The sequence below is a fragment of the Vulpes lagopus genome, chromosome 4 (assembly GCF_018345385.1).
Source record: "Vulpes lagopus strain Blue_001 chromosome 4, ASM1834538v1, whole genome shotgun sequence".
NCBI lineage: Eukaryota > Metazoa > Chordata > Mammalia > Carnivora > Canidae > Vulpes > Vulpes lagopus.
This window is the reverse complement of record NC_054827.1, coordinates 13,018,021-13,037,547: the sequence shown is the minus strand read 5'-3', so window position 1 is coordinate 13,037,547 and position 19,527 is coordinate 13,018,021. Positions and strand designations below refer to the sequence as shown.

At 44.6% G+C, this 19,527-nt stretch overlaps 1 protein-coding gene across 13 annotated transcripts in view; it reads right to left on the bottom strand.

The window, feature by feature from the left end:
* The window catches only part of STOX2 (storkhead box 2), a 216,144-nt gene that overhangs the window by 8,301 nt on the left and 188,316 nt on the right, over positions 1 to 19,527 (bottom strand). For 10 of the 13 annotated variants that reach the window (XM_041753880.1, XM_041753885.1, XM_041753892.1 and 7 more), the window contains 2 exons: positions 12,910 to 13,062; positions 3,626 to 5,891 (listed from right to left, as the gene is read on the bottom strand). In XM_041753880.1, the coding sequence (XP_041609814.1) occupies positions 3,626 to 5,891; positions 12,910 to 13,062 (2,419 nt within the window). Of the gene's footprint in view, positions 1 to 3,401; positions 3,451 to 3,621; positions 5,892 to 8,037; positions 8,111 to 12,909; positions 13,063 to 19,527 lie in introns of those variants that run through there. The other 3 variants (XM_041753881.1, XM_041753893.1, XM_041753882.1) reach the window with 3 other exon arrangements.

The following is a 19,527-nucleotide window of genomic DNA, read 5'->3' as shown; positions in this document are numbered from 1 at the left end:
CCTGCCTTACGCCTTCCCTAAGAAAATTCCCCACTGGCTTGCTAGCACCATAGCTGAGACACAGGGTCAGGCAGGGGAAGGAAGAAGGGCAGTCAACATGTAGAACCCCAAAGATTTCATGACACGTTCCTTCAGTTTCACTCTTAATCGTGACAGTAACTTTTTACAGTTTTTTACTTCCCAATCTAAAATGAGGAGAGTTATGGGCTCTACCTACTCACAGAGTGATTGTGAAGAAGTAAGCACTGAATCTGTACACTAAAAAGCTAGTTACATCATAATTACTTCAGTTGTACATCTGGCATCTAACATCTGGCAACTACTATGAGTTGGTGTCAAAATCCATACATTACTAATGACATATTTTCTTTAGAAAAATGCATCTGAAGGTCCAAAGGATCTTAAACCAGCTTAAACCTTTGAAGCCCACTTCTGAGGTACTGGCTTCATATTCGTCAAGTACCTGCTGTATGCCAGGCACTGTGCACACACATCACTGCAAGAGATCATCTACGTTGGGAGCTGTCTGTGCTCTAAGATGCCTCTGACTGCCTTTGGCCAGAGCCATTAATAGTGATAAATATATACAGCACTCCACTTCCTCCAAAGGATCTATTTCATTACTGCTGTAATAACAAGTGCAGGGTGTGACATTCATAATGAAGGTTCTGGGTGTGATGATGCTAACGGAGACAGAGCCATTAGCAGTAAAAATATTCCTCAAATTTGGAAGTTCTTACTTTCTTGAAAAAGAAACCCAATGGGGTGCAGCCTTAAAAAATAAGATGTCAGGATTTTAGAAGAAGTGAACCAAGCCACTGTACTGTTCACCCTGGATGCACGTGCTTCCTTGGCCCCGCACTCCGACAGCACATGCTCGTGTGCTACATTAAACAGACCCGTCCCTGACAGCTTCATTACCTCTGCTTTTCACACTGTGTCTTTCAACCAGTTTTTGGCCTCATATTTGGAATCTCAGGCTTTTCAGGTCAAGATTTCTCCTTTTCAATATTACATCTCATTATCATAGTTGAAGCTTCTACTCTTTTTTCCTTCACAAAACCCTTTAGCTCCCAACGAAACGAACTCAAGAATTTGGGAATGTGGCTGAACATGACTTCTGAGCCAGCACTGAAAGCTGGGAGTGTGGAGATCACCTTTCTTGGTCTCTACTGTTGCTGTTGTTGTTGGATCTTAGTTGCTCAGTGGAATATGTACTGAAAGATTTGAATAAATTGCCCACTTGAGGTTTTTGTATCTCACCCCAATGGAGAGGTAGCAGCCGGGTGATGCTATGTGGTTAAAATACTCCTCATGCTGGAGCCTAAAACTCCCTGTAACTCAAATATTCTCCTTCATAGACTGTCCTCACGCCTCGGAAAACAACTTAGCTGATTCACTGAGGTGTACTGAAAACACAGGTTTAAAAACCAGTTGTGACCTGACTTCTAACCAGAGGATATTAAATATGAGAGGGGCAAAATTAGGAATTGTTCTGTAGATTATCTAACAGCATGAAATTTATGGGTGATCTATGTATTCCTGTAGAGAAAACTCTACCTAACAGTAGTGGACAGACCCATAGGTAAATGTAAGAAAGCTGTCTTGCCTCAGAACGATCTTACCTCCTACCATGACAAAGCGTTTAGCCTTAAGTACATCATTAAAGAAATGAAAATAAAACTTACTTCAAGGAATAATCTCATTCATAAATTCTGCATCCCACATTTAGAGATAAAATCATACATTCTGTGGTAAGACTGGTTCAACTATTTCATGAGTATTTGTGTTTATTTGCCCCCAAACAACAAAAACATTCAATAGCATGTGGTGGTAGGCTGTTGAGTTAGAACCTATTAAACTACTCTCAATGTCTCCTTAGCGATTATGTCTGGAGGAGTGCAGTCTTCCCTCTGTGGGGGTGCAGGGGCCGAGAGGGCACAGTGCTAGGTCAGAAACTGTGGTGCGAAGAGCACTGGGCAAGCAGAGTCTATATAATAAGAAACAGTCGAACACAAGGTACAGGCAAATAAACCACACCCTCCGTAAGTGATGGTTTGAACGTCTACCATCAATTATAGACCTTCAATTATGCCTCTCTGGTATCCACTGTTAGAAATTCAAGAGAAAAAAAAAGAGAAAGAAGAGGGAAATAGAAAGAAAAGGACATATAAAATAACTGGTAAATAAATTAAGATTTGAGGCTAGCGTTTAAAAAATATTTAGTAAAAGTTATTTTGTAGAAAAGTCACTCAACAGGTTGGCCAGTCATTTTTAGACTGAGTGCCATGGCTCCCAGAGGTCAGTGTGGACTCCTTGAGGGACAAGCAGGGGAGATGTGGGGCTCCTGGCCTCACATCCACTTTATCCAGAGTACCACCTCTGTGGTTTGTTTAGACATTAGACTCCCACACATGTGTTAACTTGGAAAAAATGGTTACACGGCAAAAATCATCATCATCATAATAAAAAACTAGCTCTTTAAGACATAAAAGCCTAATATGGGACAAATTAACGACTCCAGATTCTGATTAGGCATGCTCTGTCCCCAAATTATCCAGAGATAAAGTGAGATGATCACAACAGAACTAAGTTTCATTCTTAATAATTAAAATATATGAAGTATAGAATCATATCTGGGTACTTGTTAAAATTATAAGTATCGGAGAATCTTGGGAATCGCAGCTAATGAGAAATGTCCACCTCTCAAGAGTTATTTCTGCATCTCAGAGTCACCAATCTGGAGTAGAATTTAGAAGGAGAATTAGGTCCTGAGTTGCCCTTTGAGGAGAAGGAAGAATTAAGGAGGAGAAAAGGAAGTTCCATAGACTCTCTTTTGCTTTCTTAACCCCTGAACCACTTGAGCGCTCTGGACATGACCATTAGGCATTGCACACTCTCTGCTGTTAACGCTTTGCTGAATTACCAGCTATGATTAGAGCCCCTTAATAGGTTGTGTCAGTTCTGCAGGGGGAGAGAGTTGAGTGCGGACACAGGCTTTGATCTAATGGGACACAGGCCCCTCACTGTTCTGTGAGAGACACAACGTTCCATTCCTCTGTGGATGTGAAGTGTTGGAGAAGGTGGGGGTGGAGTGGGGAGCACACAGAGTAGGGACTGCAAAGGCAACAAGCATCTAGATCCCCTGAAAAGGTGTTTACATCTGCTATTCCCACTAAAAGGACCTGTCCTTGAATCAATCAATTTATACCCAAGCCCTATCCAACCCCAACTGACTACTGACCACTCATTCTACTCAAAAAGTTACTATTTTTGAGGACCAAAAAAACCCCCTTCTTTTATCAGCATGGTGGCAATATAAACACAGAAGAAAAATCCTGGAAAATGTTGGTCCTAGTTAGATTGGCCTGATGCAAGTTTGAGGGAGGGAGCCAACCCACCAGTCCAGATTGGTGATCTCTACAGCTGCAGAAACATTTGTTTCAATTCCTGAAAAAGAAGTTAGAAACAGGTTGTTAACAGTACAACTCATACAACCCTTAACCCGCATCCACAGAATTAAAACTGTGAAATCAGAAACTTTTCAAGTTGTTTGTATAAAGCCCCAGGCCCTGATAGGTGTGTGCGTGTGTGTGCACGTGCGCGCAGAGATGCCTCTCCCTACCGTGGGGAGTTGAATCCACTGTCCACAGTGATGCTGCTACTGTCTATGCTGTCGAGGCGTGCCGAGTGGGTGGCTCTCTGGTTGCTGCCACTGTCGGTCTCTTTTGGGGCAAGGAGGGTGAGGTTCTTTTCAAATTTCCTCTGTAAGTCTCTTTCCTTCTCCCTCTCAAGGAGCCACTGCATGGTGCCTACGTCATCTCTGTTTTTCTCCTCGTCCGTGTTTTTGTTCGCCCCTTCCTCGGAGTCGTCGTCGTCAGAGACATTGTAATAGTCAAAAGAGGCTTCCTGGTTCCCCCCTGACTCCTGCTGACGCTGGGAACCAGGCATGGCTGGTGCCACCGAGGTCCCCAGGGGCGGCTCCAGTTTCTCACATCGGCCTGGCAGTGCGTCGGCAGGTGTCTTCGGGAGAGATTTGAGGAGGGACAGGCTCGATTTGTGGTAGCTGTTTACAGACAAGGTGCTGTGAAGAGGTTTGAACAGTGTGTCTTTGCTGAATATTTCTTTCCTCTTGTCCAGGCTGCTGGGCTCGGCGCCGTGGTGCTGGACGAGGCGTCCATTGGCAATCCCTTCTGCCACCACGCCCGAGGCAGCTGGGCCCCCACCTGGCCCTTTTGGTGACTCCTCCTTGTGCCCTACAGGCTCTCTGGAAGAATGTGGGGCCTGCCTATCAGACAGAGGCAGCTTTTTCACCCCTTCTGCCAGAGTCAGAGTGTCATGATCCTCTTTGTTTTTTCCCAGAGGTGATGGGGCCGTGAGGACCGTCTCACTGGAGGTGTTGCACTGGAAATAGTCATCTGTCGCTGTTTTTGTCGGACAAGAGCTGAGTTCCCCGTAGGGTGGCAAACTCTCAGGTGGTTTGCCTGGCTCCAAAAGGCTACAAGCACTGGAAGGCTCCTTGCTGCCACTGACGATTTCTGGAATACACACCTCTTTATAACTTGTGGATGAAACATGAGCCCTTTGATGACCAATTGTTTGTGCAGGCCTTAAAGTACTGTCGTCAATGTAGGATTGGCTGGGGGTTTGGTCATCTTGGCTACAGCCTTCAGCCAGGTCTTCAGGTGTCCCTAGAGAAGAAGCACCCAGAGGGCCCTTTGAGTTATCCATTGATCTGGATCTCTCCTTGGCTTTGCTCGATCTCTCATTCCTGGACCTTCGGTCCTGGGTATGGCTGTGGCTTCGGTGCACTTTTGAGTGGGAGCTTCCCCTGGAAGGTTCAGGAAAAGGCATCTCAGTTCTCCTTTTGGCCAGTTCTCCAGACACATCCCATTCTGGTGTCATGGGGAAATGAGACTCAATCACGTTCGTGTTGCTATGCATGATGAAGTTATCTCCCTTGTGTTCAATGATGAAGCAGCCCTCCCTGGGTGCCCTGGTAAGAGGGTCACAAAAGTCATACTCTCTGTCACCTGGGATATCCAGATGAGAACCATCCGAAGGGTCTCCTTTAGACACTCGTGTTTTGCTGTGTGACCGAGACTTTCCATGGGACTTCCGATGAGTCCTACTCTTTTTACTTCTTCCACTGTGATGGGCAGAGGACCCGGCTTTACTCCGATGCGCTTTTTCTTCTTCAAGTTTCTTCATTAGTGCAGTGTGCCTCATGACATTTTCCACGGTCAAGTCCGGGTTAATACGCCTAATGATTTCCATTTCGACTTCCCTAGGGATGGTAGTTGGTGTGTCTTCATCTCGCAGGGGCCACTCCTCAGGAGGAAACTGGGCAGAGAAGTTGGCGAGCTGTTTGGTCTTGTCTTTTTTAAAACTTAGCCGGAATAACTTGAGCCCAAATTTTTTGGACTGCTTTTCACTATCTTTAGGTTTTGAGAGAGTTTCTGTCTTGTAAGAAAAGTTTACAGTACTTTTGCTCTTTTCAGTGGGTGGCACCTGGCATAGTGAAGGAGGGCAATAGGGGTCTTTGCAGTCCTTGGCAGGTTTTCTCTGCAGAGTGGAAGCATGCATGCTGTGCATGTCTTCTCTGCAGCAGTGGCAAGAGTCGCAGTGGTTTCTGGGCAATGTTCTTTCCCTGACGCAGCCTGAGGCAGAGGGCGTTATGGTTCCGGGCTGTGGAGAGGTACACTGAGACCTGTCAGGTATCCTCTCGTCCAAATGGTACCATTTACTGTTAGTTCTTATGAGAGAAGGAGTAATGAAATAAGTCTGTGGGGTCACGATGAAATAGCCATCCGGAGTTGGGTAGATCTTCCTCTCCCGCACCAGCGTGTTCAGCGTGTGCCGTAGAATTTCTTGGCTTGGGGTGGGAACACCTAAAACCAAAGGGAACACAGACTCATGAGAACGTAGAAGGAACTTATTGCCAGTTCCTGATTTTTCAGAATGTGCTATGAACTCAATGTTTGTACCCCCAACCCAATATCCCTACATGCAAATCCTAATCCCTGATGTGAGGGCCTTTGGGAGGTAACTAGGTTTAGAGGTTTAGAGGAGTTCCTGAGTGTAAGGCCCTCATGATGTACCCTCATAAGAAGAGGAAGAAACCGGAGCTCCCCACCTACTCCCACCCCAGCCCCACTGCCATGTGAGGGTATGGCCATCTTCAAGCCAGCAAGAGGGCCCCTCACTAGACACCAAATCTGCAGGTGCCTTGATCTCAGAGCTTCCAGCCTCTAGGACTATGAGAATTAAATGTCTGTTGCTTCAGCCATCCAGTCCATGGGATTTTGTTACAGTAGCCCAAACTAGGACAAGACAAAATCCTGTTAATTTTGCCAAGCTTCAAAGTATTATTGCACCACAAGTCAGCAGGACTCAGAGGTGTTCAGGAAGAGACTTGGAAGCTAGGTGCGGCGAGGCTGGTACTGTTGTCATGAGGCCTTTTACTGAACTGAGCCATCAAAGGCAGAATATTTTTAAAGGAAAGGAAAGTGAAAAATGTTCTGCATGATGTCATATACATTTACAAAATAGCCCTTCTCAGTACAAAAAACTAGGGACACTGGGTTGAAACAGCTGTCTTGGCATTCAAAAGCAAAACAGAACGCATACAGAGGCCACTGTATACCCTGGAAGCTATTCTATACACTCATTTTTCAAGATTAAGCTTACTTAATAAACTAAATTTTGTAAGTTACATAAAAGAGCAATTAGACTTGACCATGGCTGATGATGCACCCTCCAATTCAGAAATCATCACCTTCAATTTTGAAAGTGACTACAGTAGTGGTAATATTCAAGTGAGAACATTCTCCTTCTTGGACTAAGTCAGCAGGATGGAGGTAGTTTTTCTGCCTCATAACCAGACAGCCCTAATAAATATACCTGTGAAATCTCAGATGCTCTACGTCTGTCTGGTCACTGAGTCTGAAACTGCCATACTCACTAGAATAGAAATTCCAGAAGAAAATGACAGATACTTCCCGGCACAGTGGCAGATACTGTTTTCAAAGGGTTTTGTGCGCATGCTTATGCTTTGTGTTTCTGAAGAGACAGAACGAAGAGTATAAATTCTTAAGAGAGTACAAACTCTCCAGGTAATAGGGCATTTACTTATTTCTTGGGTATTCTCCATCCCTCGGTGCCATGCACACTGAGGATGGTAGTACTGACTAGTTGGATCCCAATGATACAATTTGGAAGTAGGTCCAAGTAGGCTGAAATCATACTGCCAATGTTCAACCGTGTCTGACCCACAAAATGGCAATTTCACGTGATTCAACCCAACACAGTTAAGGCAGTGTCACATGGAGACTGAAAGCCTTCATTCCAGAGCCACACTGCTGGATTCAAACCCCAGCTACATCACTTTTAGCTTGTGGTAGTGGGTGAATTATGCAACCCTCGCCCCCCATGTCATTCCTCCATTTAAATCTAACCCCCCAAATCTCAGAATATGATCTTGTTTGGAGCCAGGGTCTTTTCAGAGATAAACAAGTTAAACTGGGGTCTTCAGGGTGGGCTCTACTCCAACATGACCAGTGCCCTTGTAAAGAGGGGGAATTGGATGGAGAGACCGGCACAGAGAGATGACAGTGTGGAGAAACGTTGGTAGAAAATGTCCATCCACCAGCTAAGGAGCACAGTCTGGAAGAGTTTCTTCCCTCAAAGACCTCAGAAGGAACCAACCAACTGTGCAGATACCTTGATTTTGTAGAGTGAGCCTCCTGAACCGTAAGACTACAAATTTCTGTTGATTAAGCTCCCTGTACTTTGTGAGGGCTGTGCTAGAAAACTAATACAGCTGGTATCGCCTTAGGCAACTTAACTAACACCTCTGTGGGCCTCTGTTCACAGTCGTCAGCAGGTGGATGATAACAGCACGTACCCTCATAGGGTAGTCTTGAGTTTAAATGAGCTTCAAGTCTGTAGAGCTGTGCCTGACATTTAGCGGGGGCTCTAGAAACATTAGCTATGAATAGTCTCAATTTGGGGCAGGACCCATGGAAACCAGATTACCTTCAGAGAACATCGTGTAGCAACGTAGAACAGCAGGGTAAACTAAGTTTAGGCTCTTGCAGTCCTTCCAAAACTACAAAAGTGGGATACGAAAGCATTAGTAACAGCCTGGGAAAGAGTCCATGCATGTGATGTGCCCTGCCCATCCATCTGTTACCATCTTCAGAAGGCATCCTTCTTGGCCGAGGTGGGAAAGGTAACATTGCTTATGCATAATGTCCTGTGTAGTATAATTACTTAATTTTTGAGCTGCATCCTTTCCCTTTAGTCCAGGGCTCTCCTCGAGACATGTATGGGGTTTTTTATGCAAATGGCTTCAAGGCTGGTATAATAACAATTTTTAAAATTGTTATGATAGTTTCTGCACAAAATGAACTCTAATGGAACTAGTGATACAACCCAAACCACATATATGAAAGTCCTGAGTTCTGTCAAAAAAAAAAAAAATGCCTGCACCTAAGAGAAGCAAATTAAAAAAGATTCTATAGCCTCCTCACAACCAGGGCCTTCTGCTAAACAAGTTTGGGAGCACCATTCACACAGACTACCACTCCCAAGATGAGACACACTAGGCACGCTGCAGCCTCACGGGGGATGCCCACTGGGGTTGCGTGGCACAGCATTGTGGGTGGCCAACCCAGACCAAAACTAACTGTATCTTACTCACACGGTAGCATGCCTGCAATCCATACTGTAAGAGAAACAAGTTCTTCAGAAAAAGCGGTAAGGCTCATTTCTCAGAATTCATGATTGACCAGTTTACTCTGCTGCTGTAGTAAAGGCAAGCTGAGCTGTAATGCAGAAAAACAGCTAGTACCACACACAGAATTTGCTGACTGTAGGCCTTCCAAGTGCTGATCCCAGAAAACTCAGGAACCTATGCAGAATCATGACTACGGTGTCGTCGTGTTTATTTGCCATTAAGAATAAGTGCTTGGATTGTTCCCAATTGAAGGAGTAAGAACAAGTTTCCAAGGAGAATTTACATTTAAAGTTTTCAAGTTTATCAGTCCAACAATGTTTAATTTGAAAAAACAAGCTAGAAACATTCCCTGTCCAATCCACTTTCCACCCTTCCACTTGTGAGTTTTCAAAGCTCTGTGAGTCACTGATACCTAGCGTGATTATTTTATTATGAAGCCCTCGTAGAATGACTGGTATTTTCAGCTGTCTCTGAAATCCAGACTTCCATGAGAAATCTGCAGGGCTCATCTGGAAAAAGAGATGGCTGTGATGGGTATTTTCAATGTTTTGCACATTCCACCACTTCAGATTCTATTCCCAAAGTTCACCACGAATTTGGATTTTGAGCGCTTAAAGAACAAAGATATGTCCAAATTGGGCCGAAACCTAACTTCCCTCCTTTTCCATGCCTTTACATCTTTCCAAAGCAAAAACAGATACCTAAAAACACTGCATGACAACAGGATACTACTCAGACTTGCATATCTCTTTAATCCCGCAAATCTGACAACCATGGGAACAGATAGCACTTGCACACATTCTAGATGTTAAGCATTTCGGACAGAAACTTTGAGTGGGCTTCTTTGGATTAATTCTTCTCGTGTGTGAAGAACACTGGCTGAGGGAGATTTCTGCAAGAACTGATCTAAAGAGATGAGTTGGAGGTAGAACATGGGGTATATAACATTAACATTCTCTAGTAAATTCGAAAACCAACTTTGACCCCATTAGCAGCTCTTCTGAGGGTCAGATTTCCTCTCAGGAAGACCCAACTGTAACAACTCAACAAGTACTAGTCTGACTTAAATGATCATTCTTGATGGACGGATGATGAGTACTTACTTAGCTGAGAAGCAAGTATTTACTCTTTTTATACCTTAAAAAAAAATTCTTGTTTCTGTAATGGAAACTGGTACACAAAAGTGGTTTTTCAAAATTCAACCAATATAGGAAAACGATAAAAGGGTTCACATTTCAGGATGTCAGACATTCTCACAAGATGGCTTTTCACTAAAAAACTCTTTTTAGACTATGGATGTCCAGAGCAGTAATAGAGGCCAAAATCTAGACTATGCTTTTTATTTATATATTGGCATTAAATATGAGAGTTCAAATATTTTAATAATATTTGGTTAGACTTCAAAATTTTATTTTCAAACAGTAAGCTTTAAAAAAGTAAATAGTCTCAAAAAAAAGTAAATAGTCTTACCTTAAGAAAACAAAAAAAAAAAACCCATAAATATATTTAAATCCCTCCAGAGTTTTAGCACTGTCACTGAAAATACATTTTCAAATAGAATTTGAAAGTATCAAGTTTCTAAACTGTTTTGTTCTGAAGCTTAAATGCTAGCAAAAGAAAGGAAGGATGTCCAAGGAAGGAAAGAAAAGAAAGGAGGGAGATAAGGAAGGAAGAAGGAAGACAGGCAGGAAATAACCTCATTTTATGAGATACTAGTTTAAAATATGGAGGTATTGCTGAACAAAGCTTTAAATCATTACTACCATACCGTAAACCTGTGGCTGGCACACTTTTTCTGTAAAGAGCCAGAAAGTAACTACTTTGTGAGCCGTATGATCTCCCAGCTGCAACTACTCGATTCTGTAACTGCAGTATAAGCAGCCAAAGACAATACATAAATAAGCAAGACTGTGTTCCAATAAAACTTTATTTACAAGCACAAGAGGTGGGCCACACTTAGCCTGAAGCCATAGTTTGCCCACCTGTCCCCTAGACTCAGGTCTGTAGAGTGTTCTCCACCCCCACCACCCCGCCCCGGCAACTGGGGTAGACCAGTTAGTCATCAGTGTCACAAAGATGAAAAAGGTTAGGTTCGCTCCTCTCAGTCCATCTGACAAGGCCTTGAGATCTAGGCCCACTTAACATAAAAGCTAGCAAAGCAGTTGTTCTTCTAAGCACAAGTGACCTATGAATTTCTCTCTAAAGTATCCCAACTTAGTGATACTGTAATCAGCTGCTTGGCAATTTACTATTTCATTTTGTTATTTTCCACAATTGACTATTACATACTTGCCCTCTGTTCTTCCCATTCTCTATTTTATAGCCCAGTGATGGGAGAGATGTAACCAATTTTGGAAGAGCTATGTGATCTCTCATGAAGCTACTAAAAATAGAGGGATTTTAAAAGCTGCTGGTCATTTGATGTCAGAAGTGGCTAACCAGATAGAAGGCTAACCAGACATACCCAACCAGATATAATGTCTTTCTCCACAAGGGCATTACGTCTATGAACAACATCAGTCTCCTTAGATCGCTCTCACCTGGGACTCTGATTATCTTACTAATGGAAGGAAAAGGGTTTGCCTGGAAGGTAACAAAGAAGGCAACCAGTGAAGAATATTCAGAGATAATATTAGAAAATTTAAGGCAATTTGTAGGTTGCAAAGGTAGATTTTGTGTTAGAGTTTTTCAACAGTATATATAATTTCAAAACATGTCAATTAGAAAACTGAAGAAGGGAGAAAAAAATCACTGGGAGAGAAATATGAAGTTCCTTCGGGGCAAAAGGAAAAGTGGTGAGACTCAGGATGGTAGATGAGTGTTTAGTTTAGAAGTAGTCCCATGGGTTGGGTGCATTTTCCTATACTTTGACCTTAAATTTGACAGGTTTGCTTTGGCCAATGAAATATTAGTGGGTATGGCGTGACCAAAGGGGCTGAAGAGCCCTTGTACAACCAGGCTTGTTCTCTTGTGCCTCTGTCAATTCCAGTGAGCAGAAATAGGCCTCTACTTGTCTCTTTTCTCAAAAAGGATGGGGTACAGGTGGAGCAGAGCTACCTGGGCAGGTCCAGTCTGGATCAGCTGACTCTCGGAGAACCCACAGACAACCTGAGCTAAATAAATAGTCGTTTCTGGATACCACTGACTTTCTGCGATTGTTACCCAGCATTTGGGTAGCAAAAGCTAATGGATACAGCCTATAGCTTCTGTTTACCAAGGTCTCTTCTAGGTTGCATGAAAACTTGTATCAAGGGTTCATGTTTAATGCTAGCATAGGTTGAGTCCAAGCCAAGCTGGCAAACTGGTGGCCCAGTGATGTGTTTTATTTGACTTGCATGTCACTGGCACACATGTTAACATGTGTTCACACACATACACACACACACACACAAACCCCACACAATGGACAATAGTTAAGGAAGTCTACAGATTTCACATAAAACTGAATTTTTAGGTTCTTCTGAAGAAAGTAGGAGATTTACAACTCTCTATTTTTTGCAGGGGAGGGGGTGGCAATACGCTGAAGCTGAGTAGTGGGCTGCCTCTCTTGAGGTAGCCCATGCAGTCTTTAGCTTATCACTGTTCCTAACATCTTCTGGCATTGGAGGCACCAAATGCCATTCATGCATTGATAGGCAGTTGGCCTACTGTCTTCTTTTTATAATATTTAAAAGAAAAGGAAACATTTTATTTTTTTAAATGGGATCTTAGCTAATTTATCAAATAGCATATTACTACAACTCATCAAGCCATGACCCAAGCATTCAAGATGTATTTCTTTTTGACATTACTGTTGCTTTAGTGTAAACCCTTGGGACGAAAATTTTCTGACACGCTCCCATGAATCATGATGTTCATATATTTCGAGAAGGTTATGTTGAGGTTGAACAGAACCTTGGTAGTTTTTGCCAGAATTCTTTATGGATTCTGATTCAATTTCCTCTTCTCGGTCCCAATTAAAAAACTATTACAGCATTACGTGAAGACAGCAAATTATTTTTGAAGTAAAGAGGTGCCTTGACTTTTAATTACAGAACTGAGAAAAGTTTCCATTTTCCAAAGAGTTTTTTTTTCTTACTACATTTAAATGGGTGGAACAGTCCATGTGAAGGCTTAGAACAACCAGAACACACCTCTATTTGCAAAGTGCTACATTCCTTTCCCATTACCTGGGAAACACGTGGTCAGGTGCTCCATCAGTGCTTCTTGGGTGACAGGTTTTCTTGCGGAGTTCATTGCCGAGATGGCCAAGCAAAGGATTTCCCCAAGCGGGATAAACTGAGATTGACTGATGGGAGACATGCTGATTGGTGACACATCACCTGCAGAAAGACAATTTTTTCAAGTAAGCGGTTCATTCAAGACCCGGCCTTTCGCCACACACACGCACACACGCCCCCTCCAGACTCTTGCCTGTTCCCTGTATTATGAACATGACCCACCCTGAACACAGCAGTTTGTTACGGCCACAGTCAATGCCACTCAAGTGGGAAGACATCCACAGAGCGGTGGAAGCTCCAACTGCCTCGGCAAGTAGAACCTGCCTTGAAAACCTGACATCTCACTGAAACCGACTTACTACCGAAAGGTGTACAGCATGAGACTAAAAACTGAATTCTGAATTTATTAACTTGCAGCTGGTTTATTTAATAACTGCCATTCTCATCTCCACAAATGCACTTGTACGGAGACTTTATTCATTCATCTGAATGCTCAGTGCCTTTTATGTGTCAGGCATTTGCTGGGGGGCTGGGATTTACTCGGGAAAGAGAGTCATCTCCCCTCCCCAAAACATCCCTGCTCTCGAGGAGCTTCAATTTAAGTGGAGGAGACAGAGGGGTAGACCAGAGTTCCCAGTTCACCAGAGAAGGCTGCACGGCCGACACTAGGGCAGAGAGGAGCAGGTAGTGGTGCAGCAGCACCTGGGGGTGAGGGTGGGACTTAGAAGCAGAAGTGAGAAGCTTCCCTGAGGATGTGCAGCCTGAATCCAGTGCTGAAGTAGGAGTGTGCCTGGTGGCTGGGAGGTGGGGGGTGTTGGGGAGGCGGTGGGACCTGTAGACAGATGTTTGCGGGGAGTAGAAGAGAAGGGGCACAGGTACGTAGGGACAACCATGAGGGAAGAGCTGAGTGCCCCCGGCCTTCATCCTATGAGGGATGGCGAGCCACAGAAGGAATTTCAGGAATGACAAAGTCAGATGTGAACTTCAGAAACAGGAGGGACTGCAGGGAGCAGCAGAGAGCAGATCACCATCCACAAAGGACTGTGGCCACCTGCCCGCATCTGCCCTGCTGGGCAGAGGCAGGCCAGCCTGAAGACCCCGCAGCGAGGGAGGCCGCCAAGGGCTCCCCAAGAGCGTCAAGATGCAATGTGAGGGTCTGTCTTCGTGTCTGTGATCTTTATGTCACGATGTGGTGTTCCAAGGACTCCCAGAATTCCCTGGAAAGACTTCTGGGGTGCGGGTGGGGGTGCAGGCCTCGGCAGAGGGAGAGGCTGCAGGAGCAGGAAAGTCTAACCCTGACACCCGGGGGCCACTTGTTTCATACACGGGGGCTCTGTAAGGTTTCACCTAAAAAAAAAAAGGCCCTACAGAAAGAGGGTTAAGTTACCAGCGGAGCAGAATGTCCGTGAGCTTCGGAGCTTATTTCCCACACATATTTGCATAATCTCTCCTTTTTTGTTTCCTAAGCATGATTTCTATCTCATAGTAAACTACCCTGGCTGGCCAGACCCAGACTTGGGTCCACCTCTGACAGGAGCAACATCGTCCTGGGATGGCACCAAGGGGCTCTGGAGTGGACCAGCCTGCCCACTGTCGGGACACCTAAAGCTGTGCCCAGCCATGGTCCCTGGCTTGCTGGGGGCCCAGAGGCCCTTGGAAAAGGAACCTGATTGTGCTTTGATGGACTAGATGGGAAAAGCTTTGATGGATGAAACCAGGCCAACAGGGCCTGGGAATGAAAACCAACGGTGTGTGTGTGTGTGTGTGTGTGTGTGTGTGTGTGTGTGTGAAGTCTGACCAGCATGCAGATGAAGGGGCCAGACTTGAGCAAGACCTGAGGGCAAGACCCCAGGGCCAGACCTGAGGGCCAGACCTCAGGGTAAGACCTCAGGCCCAGACCTCAGGGCAAGACCCCAGGACCAGATTCCAGGGCCAGGCCTCAGGACAAGACCCCAGGACCAGACCCCAGGGCCAGACCCCAGGGCAAGACCCCAGGCCCAGACCCCAGGGTCAAAGGCTGGAGCCCAACACCTCCCACAAAACCTGGTTCAGTTCAGTGCTTCCCTCTCTCCTGCCTCACCTGGGGCCCCAGTCCGTTCTGCTGTGGCTCCATGCTCTGCAAGATGGGGGTGAGAAGAGCAATTTTCTCAGTGGTCAGAGGGAGGGGGAAAGTATCCAAACCCAGAACAAGAGAGAAACAGCAAAAGGCAGGAACTGACCTCACTAGGACCCACAAACTTCGGGGGCCCATGGGTTAGAAATATCATAAAGAGAGGCCTCTTGCAAACATGTGGTGGGGTGGCGGTGGGTCGAAGTGAGACCATGGCATTTTGGCTGTCACTGGGGATGTGAGCTGCATCCACTGGCTGGTAAAGCTCCATTCCTACTGGTGAGTCAAAAATGACCAAATTATGTGGGCTGGGACCATCTCAGTGGGCAAGGGTGCTACTGCCTAGAGCCACATATCTCTTTTTGAAGCCTACCGTACCCTCAGTTAAAACAATCTACTTGGAAAGCTTCATGTGCAACAGATGAAGAGGGGCGGCGGCTGGGTGCACTGGCCGTGGGAGTTTGGAGCTGTCCCTGTTCAGATCTCTCCTCCCTACATGGCCCTCTAGCTCAGCCACAGCCACTGGAAAGTTCTCTTCTGGAAATCTTTCTTCCTCCCTCCACCGTCTACAGGAGAGGAAGGGGACACTGAGGCTGGGTTCTTGATGAGTTGCCATGTTAGCTCCATGGACCTCAAAATCACTTGGGACAATTTTAAAAATGGGATGGAAAGGCAGATGGGGTCGGTGGGCTACGGGGCAATTAGGTGCAGCACCTTTGGACTCGTGTACCATTCGCAAGTTGAACACCGTCTTGAGATTTGTCTTCTGTGATTAAGGACTTCTCAGAAGACCAAGGTTACAAAACGACTAAGATATGATTCGTTTTAACCACAGTTCTACTTTCTAATTTTGTGTAGGTTACAGGGAACTTGGGCCCTCTGTAGAAGAGAAAGGACCGCTAGCAAAACTAACCACTCCAGTTGAAGCCATGCTTGTCCTTATGCTTTTAGATGAAATTATTTGTTTGTTTGAACTGCCATCTCCTAAGTTTATTTCTTTATGTTCATCGCTGCCAACTACAAGAGCCAGCATGCTTTGAGTGTGTCTGAATTGCATTTGTTTTGGAAACGCTCAGTTTCGCCATGATGAGTATGTGCAATAACTTTTAACTCAGGATACAGAACAGAATGGAATTTGGATGCTCCAAGTGACTACCTCGTCATCTTGTTTTTATACTGCACTAAGGTAAGTTATTTTCCACTCCTCTCTGGTCCCCAATGCCATTGGCAATCCTTGTCTACACTGTGCCCAGATGCTCCCCAGGTGGACTCCTCCACTCCACCTTCAGTGCTACCCCTCCTCCAAAGCACCGTCCTCTCTCCTGACCCACTGGAATGGCTCGATGACTGTCACTTTCCCTCCAACCCAACACTGCCTTCTCCACAGAGAAGCCAGATCTTAGAACAGAAAACATGCCACCTCCCTGCATGAAGTCCTATGGTGAGTGCCCGCTGCACCCAGAAAGAGAGTGGAATGCTTCCCCAGCCTGCAGTGGCCCCCAGGGTCTGTCCAGCCACGTCTGGGACCATCACCCTACTGCTCCCCACCCCCTCCCTCTTCCACACTCACAACTTCCTCTGTTCTTTGAACAAGACAAGCTTTTTCTCAACTCAGGGCCTCTGCATGCATTGAGCTTCTGGGAGGCTCCATGCACAGAACTCTGCTGGACTGGCTTCTCCTTTGGGTCTCAATTTAAACGGGACTTCCTCAAGGAGCCCTGTCCTGACCACCTGATCCAGTGCTGCTCCAGCGCTCCGGGGACACTCCCTCTTGTTCCCCGAGTGTGAGATGTGATTTATAAAAAAAATACATACTTGCTCTTTATCACCATTCCTTGCACAGAGCTCCTAAAACCCCCTTGAGGAATTTCCTTAAGTGATGAGAGAGATTAAGTTGTCTTTTGTTATGTTAATAAGGTGGCTTTTGGACTAAGGATGGGGGTGCTGGTGGCCTGGAGGACTAACTCTGTGATTACGGGGTTGGGACTTGCCATCTTCCTCCCCAACCTCCAGGGAGGGGAGAGAGGTGGCAGGTTGAATCAGGCGCCAGTGGCCAATGATTTAATTAGTTGCATTTGTGTAATGAAGCCTCCATAAAAACCCGAAGGATGGGGTTCAGAGAGCTTCCAGGCTGGTGAACACACGGGGATTTGGGGAGAGTGGTGTGCTTTGGGAAGCTGAGCTCCTTCCCTGTACTCAGCCCTATGCAACTCTTCCATGTGGCTGTTCCTGAGTTGAATCCTTGTAGAATAACCTGGCACTCTAATAAGTAAAACGTTTCTCTGAGTTCTATGAGCTGCTCTAGCAAGTTAATCAAGTCCAAGGAGGAAGCCATGGAAACCTCCAATTTATAACCAGTCAGTCAGAAGCACACGTGACAACTTGGGCTTTCCATTGGCTTGGAAGAGGGGCAGTCTTATAGGAGGGAGCCAACTCATAGCTACTTGGTGTTATTCTGAGCTGCCGTAATTCGTATTGTTCTTAAAAAAAAGGGAGGGTAAATAGTTTTATATAAGCTTTATTTTCTTATAAACTTCCATTTAGGTACTATCCTCAGGGAACATTGGTCGAATCCAAAATAATTCAGATAAAACCTGTGGGATCTGATGTTATCTCTGGGTAGAGGGTATCAGAAATCAGGCAAATTATAGGCGTGTGCTTGAGAACTGCTTGGTGCTGTGGAAAAACCACACACACACACACACCTGAATTGGCACAAGAATCTAAGCCAAGTTACTGTCTTCACACTCTGAATGTATGCATGCGTGTCTGTGTTTACTGGTTTCCTGTCTGTCTCACCCACTTGACCATAAGTTCTGCAAAAGAAGAACACATGAATGCTACCCTCTGACTACATTCCCAGTGCCTAGAATAATGTTATGCGAGACACCCAGTAAATTTATGTCGAATGAATGAATGAATGAATGAATAAATGAATCAGAAAGAAAGAGGGAGAAAGAAAAAAGAAAGGAATGAAGAAAGAGAAAGAAAGAAAGAAAAGAAAGAAAGAAAAGAAAGAAAGAAAGAAAGAAAGAAAGAAAGAAAGAAAGAAAGAAAGAAAGAACCCATTTAGAACACTGTAATCCTTGGAACTTCTCAGGATATTTTTAAGGATTGTGACTTTTTTTTTTAAGATTTTATTTATTTATTCATGAGAGATATTGAGAGAGAGAGAGAGAGAGAGAGAGAGAGAGGTAGAGACACAGGCAGAGGGGGAAACAGGCTCCATGCAGGAAGCCCGATGTGGGACTCGATCCCCATCCCGGGTCTCCAGGATCACAACCTGGGCTGAAGGCAGTGCCAAACCCACCTGGGCTGCCCAGGATTGTGACTTTTGTGCATATTTGCTAAATAATTGTAAAACAAATAAAATAACAAGAGACCAAATATACTCAACCAGGCAATTTCTAAGACTCCCTCTATTAGTTTCATCAACAGTGAACCAAAACACAGCAGTTACCATAGAAAAATAATTATATATTAAATGAGGTTCAGGATGTGATTTAAGATCTATATTAAAGGAATCATAAATATCTTTAATACAATACATTATTCAAATTTACCGTGATTTTCTATGGATCTTTTATATAGCACCTGCTTAATGAGCCAGCTAGTCGCTTAAAATACTAGAAAATTCAGGGCGCCTGGGTGGCTGAGTTGGTTAAGCATCTGACTCTTGATTTCAGCTCAGGTCATGCTCTCAGGGTTGTGAGCTTTAGCCCTGTGTCAGGCTCCATCTCGCTTAAGATTCTCTGTCTCTCCTTCTGCCCCTACCCCCCCCCCCCTGCACACCCTTTCTCTGTCAGTCTCTCTCAAAATAAAGAAATGGAATATTATAAAAAATGCCAGAGAATTCTTCCAACAACTCGACCACATTTACAGTCAAAGAAGAAAACAAGGGAATGGAAATACTGCTAAAATATTATTGGTCACCATAACCTACAGAAACTACCATATTGTGTATAAACTATGAATTGTTGTTTGTCTGTAATTTATGGGATGGAGTTCTCTATTGTCAGAATTAGTTCTGAATGCATTCATAAAGACAACTCATAGCTACTTTGCAGGCTAGCCATTTTTTTCTGGACCACCCCAACTCTGTCCTGTGATTCTAAAAAGAAGGTGTAAATAGGTTTTATGGCAGCTTTGTTTTCTTACAAACATCCATTTAAGTACAGGTCCGTAGGGAACATTTGTCAAATCCAAAATAATTCAGACAAAACCAAGCACAGTGCCTTGGACAGAGTAAGCATTCCATAAATTTCTGGTAAGTAAATATAAAATCTGAGAAGGCAAAAGAAAAGATTCCAGTTGTGAGCAAGCCTTTTGGATTGTAAGTGCATTTAACATTAAACTTCAAATGCCTCCGTCAACATTTGGACGTTGCTTTTATTTGAGGTACTGGTCAGCTGAGAAGCAGGAGGGCAGAGGGAAGCACCCGGTGCCTTGCAGAGAGG